The 6000-nt window shown below is 44.0% G+C and overlaps 1 protein-coding gene across 1 annotated transcript in view; it reads right to left on the reverse strand.

Moving 5' to 3' along the window:
• Positions 1-5588, reverse strand: part of LOC115464991 (vomeronasal type-2 receptor 26-like) — a 66865-nt gene extending 61277 nt beyond the window's left edge. The window contains exon 1 of the mRNA XM_030195386.1: positions 4806-5588. Coding sequence (XP_030051246.1) covers positions 4806-5567 — 762 coding nt within the window. The 5' untranslated portion in view covers positions 5568-5588. The remainder of the gene's footprint in view (positions 1-4805) is intronic.
• Positions 5589-6000: the final 412 nt, after the last annotated feature.

Here is a 6000-nt window from a genome sequence, read left to right on the forward strand (position 1 = left end):
AAACAGTATCACAAAATACAGCCCTATGTTTGTTCAGCGCTGCGTATGCCTTGTAGCGCTATAGAAATGCTAACTAGTAGTAGTAGTAGTAGTAAGTAAGTCATAGGATAACTGATCAGCAAGATCTAAACATCCAGAAGTATCAGTGCACTAGGAATGCTGGCCCCTCCCATGGCCAAATGCCTTGGATTTGACCGGGTTTGAGATGGCCGGTTCCAGTTTCCATTATTGCTGAAAAAGGAAGTCGGCCATCTCAAACCCGGCGATCTATGGCATTTGGCCGGCCCCAACCGTATTATCGAAACAAAAGATGGCCGGCCATCTTTTTCGATAATACGGTTCCGGACATCTCTTTGCGGTGCCGCCAAAATAGATTATGCCCCTCTTTGTCTCATTAATCCATGCCTTTGAATATGCTCTGTAATTATCTTCTTAATAATAGTCTCTACCATTTTGCCCGGCATCGACGTCAGACTCACTGGTCTATAATTTCCCGGATCTCTTCTGGAACCTTTTTTAAAAATCGGCATTACATTGGCCACCCTCCAATCTTCCGGTACCACGCTCGATTTTAAGGATAAATTCACAAATATGGGGGTGAGGCTGAGGACCTCTCTCTCCTTCTTCTTCTATTTCCTGTTATGTGAGACTTTCTTTTGTAAGAGTTCCTACATCAAACATATTGGTATCAATGCTTATATTCAGCGAAGTAGCAGATTGAGCTTGTCCTTCATCAGCCGGACTCTGTTTCTTCTCTTACCGGTTCTGTTGTTGATGTACAGTGGTGGAAATAAGTATTTGATCCCTTGCTGATTTTGTAAGTTTGCCCACTGACAAAGACATGAGCAGCCCATAATTGAAGGGTAGGTTATTGGTAACAGTGAGAGATAGCACATCACAAATTAAATCCGGAAAATCACATTGTGGAAAGTATATGAATTTATTTGCATTCTGCAGAGGGAAATAAGTATTTAATCCCTCTGGCAAACAAGACCTAATACTTGGTGGCAAAACCCTTGTTGGCAAGCACAGCGGTCAGACGTCTTCTGTAGTTGATGATGAGGTTTGCACACATGTCAGGAGGAATTTTGGTCCACTCCTCTTTGCAGATCATCTCTAAATCATTAAGAGTTCTGGGCTGTCGCTTGGCAACTCGCAGCTTCAGCTCCCTCCATAAGTTTTCAATGGGATTAAGGTCTGGTGACTGGCTAGGCCACTCCATGACCCTAATGTGCTTCTTCCTGAGCCACTCCTTTGTTGCCTTGGCTGTATGTTTTGGGTCATTGTCGTGCTGGAAGACCCAGCCACGACCCATTTTTAAGGCCCTGGCGGAGGGAAGGAGGTTGTCACTCAGAATTGTACGGTACATGGCCCCATCCATTCTCCCATTGATGCGGTGAAGTAGTCCTGTGCCCTTAGCAGAGAAACACCCCCAAAACATAACATTTCCACCTCCATGCTTGACAGTGGGGACGGTGTTCTTTGGGTCATAGGCAGCATTTCTCTTCCTCCAAACACGGCGAGTTGAGTTCATGCCAAAGAGCTCAATTTTTGTCTCATCTGACCACAGCACCTTCTCCCAATCACTCTCGGCATCATCCAGGTGTTCACTGGCAAACTTCAGACGGGCCGTCACATGTGCCTTCCGGAGCAGGGGGACCTTGCGGGCACTGCAGGATTGCAATCCGTTATGTCGTAATGTGTTACCAATGGTTTTCGTGGTGACAGTGGTCCCAGCTGCCTTGAGATCATTGACAAGTTCCCCCCTTGTAGTTGTAGGCTGATTTCTAACCTTCCTCATGATCAAGGATACCCCACGAGGTGAGATTTTGCGTGGAGCCCCAGATCTTTGTCGATTGACAGTCATTTTGTACTTCTTCCATTTTCTTACTATGGCACCAACAGTTGTCTCCTTCTCGCCCAGCGTCTTACTGATGGTTTTGTAGCCCATTCCAGCCTTGTGCAGGTGTATGATCTTGTCCCTGACATCCTTAGACAGCTCCTTGCTCTTGGCCATTTTGTAGAGGTTAGAGTCTGACTGATTCACTGAGTCTGTGGACAGGTGTCTTTCATACAGGTGACCATTGCCGACAGCTGTCTGTCATGCAGGTAACGAGTTGATTTGGAGCATCTACCTGGTCTGTAGGGGCCAGATCTCTTACTGGTTGGTGGGGGATCAAATACTTATTTCCCTCTGCAGAATGCAAATAAATTCATATACTTTCCACAATGTGATTTTCCGGATTTAATTTGTGATGTGCTATCTCTCACTGTTACCAATAACCTACCCTTCAATTATGGGCTGCTCATGTCTTTGTCAGTGGGCACACTTACAAAATCAGCAAGGGATCAAATACTTATTTCCACCACTGTACTTGGCATGTGAGAATCGTCTTGAAACTTTTGTATTGAAAATGAAAATCCTAAGCTCTGAAGCGACTGCTGGCCCTTTTTAGCTTCTTCATCACGTTTTTTCTTCTCTTGACATTTTTCAGGTCCTGATTTATGATGATAACTCATGTTGATGATATTACCTTTTGGCAAAACTGGGAGAAAAATAGAAGGCAGTAGATTAAAAGCTGTGCATAGTTTTACTTTTTTTTTCCATTCAATACCCTAGCGTAATGTGTCCTGCGTACACGAACGAATCCAGCAAGCTTTCCAATTGTTATTCCTATCACCACCAAATCATAGCAACTTAACGATTCCAGAATGCCAAGAAAATTTCCATTATTTGGATCTCCATTACTATCTCCTCTAAATGCTAGACCTCTCTATCTGCTAAGAAAAATGTAACATCAAGAAGTCTCCGGAGTATTTGTTTCCACAAATAAGCTTTACCCTCTATATACCATCATCAAATACTCATGTATTTCCAGCATGCCCACAGCAGGAGCAGTCATTTCAGAAAAAGCAATAATGACAATTCCATAAGCCATGTCTAAAATAAGGAACCAATCATACACCCATAAATACCGAATAGCAGTAGCATTATAGCTGCAATGTGCACTTACTTAGACATGTAATTGATGCCATTAATTGGCCGTTACCTGCATAATCAATGGTATATAATGAGAGGGGGGGAGGGAGGGAGTGGGACACACTGGAACACCAGTTTTTCTAGTAAATGAAAATAAATGGCACTAGAAAATTAATTACCTTACAAAAAAAAGAATTCTGGTTTGTCTGCTCGCTGTGTCCTCTGTCCTCCTCCTGTGACCTGTGTTGTTGTCCACTCCTGGCTGGCTCCTGGACCTGCTCCACCTGTCCTGGACTACTCCTGGCCTAGCAGGGATCCCGGACTCAAGGAAGAGACTTGGTGGGTTGGTGCAAGTGGGACTACTGCCTGGGAGAGGAAGACCACCATCTGCAGCAGCAGGATTATAATATTTCCAGGCCGACCCACCCAGCAGCCCTGCACCACTCTAGGCAGCTACTCAGTCACTGTCAGTCAGTACTCTCAACACCCCGTGAGGCCAGAGTCTGAGAGCTGCCAGTCGACTGCCAAGTGTCAGTGACAACCCCCATGATGTGACCCAGAGGAGGAGCAGCAGGCACTAGCCCGCCTGCCCCTCAGCGCAGCCGCCACACATCATCATTAGGGTAGGGACCGCCCAGGCTGGCCACGCCGCCCACGTGGCACGCACGCAAAGGAATAGTGACTCGCAGGCGGAGGAAACCATTTGCGCTGCCTGTAGCCTTAGTACTGCCTGCTCCGCCTTCCACCATGGCGCTGAACACACACGGCGGGAATCGAGTGCAGCGCAGCATCACACTGCCGGGCCCCTCTTTCAGGCTGAGCCCAGGGAATTTTGTCCCTCCTGCCTCCCCCCCTCAGCGGCCCTGAGCATAGGAGCCCTTATCACCACCTCAATGGGTGGCGGTAAGGGCTCCCTGTCACATGGCTATGTGGTAAGAGTTCTCTTACCATATGGCCTTGTGTGTCTGGAGTCTTTTTAACCCGCTGCGGTAAAAAGGGCCCTGGCGCACAGGATAAACTTCCCCTGCCTCTAGCACAGGGACCTTTTTCCTGCAGCTTGGTAAAAGGACCCCATATTAACATAGTAAATGACAACAGATAATGGTCTATCCAGTATGCCCAACAGTCACAATAATTATCAATTCATGATTAAACCGACAATGAATGTGATATAAAATGCACGATCCTTGTCTTTCCAGTTGTTCCAGATGCTGCAATTTGAAAGGATCAGAGCGAGGAAGAAGTTCTCTTCCCCACTCCCCCATCATTGGGCTTCAGTTTTAGGGTGGTGCTATCACAACGGCAGATAGTTATAAAGAAAATAGTTAATGTGATTATTGAAACTCAGATGCTGTCAGATAGAATAATTACTATTTGATTGGTTTGATTGAAGTGAGAGGTTTAAATATTAACCACCTAGCTCTGCTGTAGGGTAAACTTAAAGCAGAGAAGAACAAAGGGGCCTTTCATGGTGGAGAATGGAGTTTGATGGGGGGAGTGATAAGATGGGGAAGGAAAAGACAAAAAGGGTTATAAAGTGGAAATTTTGGGTTGTTTGTTTAAACTAGTTGGCAAATTCATTCTGTTGTGTAAAGTGTTAATCTACAAGATTTCTGTTACAAGTATATGATGCAGATGTTTTGACAAACTGAAAAAAGATGTACCCGCTGTGGAAGTAATTTTAAAAAAACCTCAGACTTGTGCAATTAATACTATGGTGCACATCTCTGACGGTGGGCAGGAAGCGTCTGAGTATATAGACTTCACTACATCCTGCAATTATTGATCTTTCTGAAACTAACATTCCTTTAGCAAAGGATATTACCTTCCATGGTAAAAAATCCAAAATGCTCTCAAGTTCTCCACTCCAAAGGTTGGTATTTCCAGATCTAGAAGAGATCATGTCATGCAGTGCATGTGCCAGGCCGTACACAGCGTTGTATACATTATAGCTGCTCGCAAGCATTGCGATGTCACAGTGTAAGAGGTAGTCGGATGTTTCATTACTGCTGCAGGATCTCTGGATGCTCTTGGGGCACTGGTTATTACACAGGTCCTTCCACCATGCCTGTATCAATAAATCACTTGGAAATAGAGCTGGATTCACCTCACGAACAAATTTGTGAAAATTTGGAATACTCTTTTTTCCCACAGTGAAAGCAAAGTTGTTTTGCCTATCAACATTGTATGAGGGAATAAAAAATAACCATTCAGCTCTGATGATCCAGACCTTTCCAGGTGCTTCCCAAAAGGATGTATATCTTACATACTCTGTGAACTCTCTATTACAATACAAAATAATCACTTTAGCTGAAGATGTAATGATGGTGTTTTGAATATTATCTAGATTTTTAAGAATAAGTGAATTGGAATGATGGAAGGTTTCTATGAATTCAATGCAACCTCCACTCTGCTCAATCCCTTCTCTCAGGATCTGCACAGCCCTCACGCTGTTTTCATCACTGGTTGCAACGATACCGACCCAGGTCCAGCCAAAATGCTTCAACAGTTTGACTATCCCAGCACAGAGGTGCAGCTCACTGGGGACAGTCCGGTAAAAATAAGGAAACTTAACTGTGTCGCTCATGACAAGATTCCCTGAGATGTAACTGATCTGTTGAAAATAAAAGATTGAATTCATCATATCAAATATTTAGAACATAATTATACTGTACAGAGTGAAGGAGAAAAAGTATTGGATGACAGAGCCAACTGGTATGAAGTATCAGAAAATCTGTACTGAGCTGTCAAGGAGATAAAGCTGAGCAAAAGAGTGCAGTGCACAGAAAATGTCTGTTTTTAATTATTATTATTATTCATTTTCGTTTTATATTCTGGTTGCTTCTTTTACTTAAAGTCAATTAAGCATAGAAAAGGAAGAGTAACATACCTGAAGACAGGAAGAACATGTGTAAATATCGCGGCTTTAAAAGATATGCCCAATGCATTAAGTGCGTAAGTACATAAATGTTGCCATACTGGGACAGACCGAAGGTTTATCAAGTCCAGTATCCTGTTTC

Source organism: Microcaecilia unicolor, chromosome 3 (genome assembly GCF_901765095.1).
Source record: "Microcaecilia unicolor chromosome 3, aMicUni1.1, whole genome shotgun sequence".
NCBI lineage: Eukaryota > Metazoa > Chordata > Amphibia > Gymnophiona > Siphonopidae > Microcaecilia > Microcaecilia unicolor.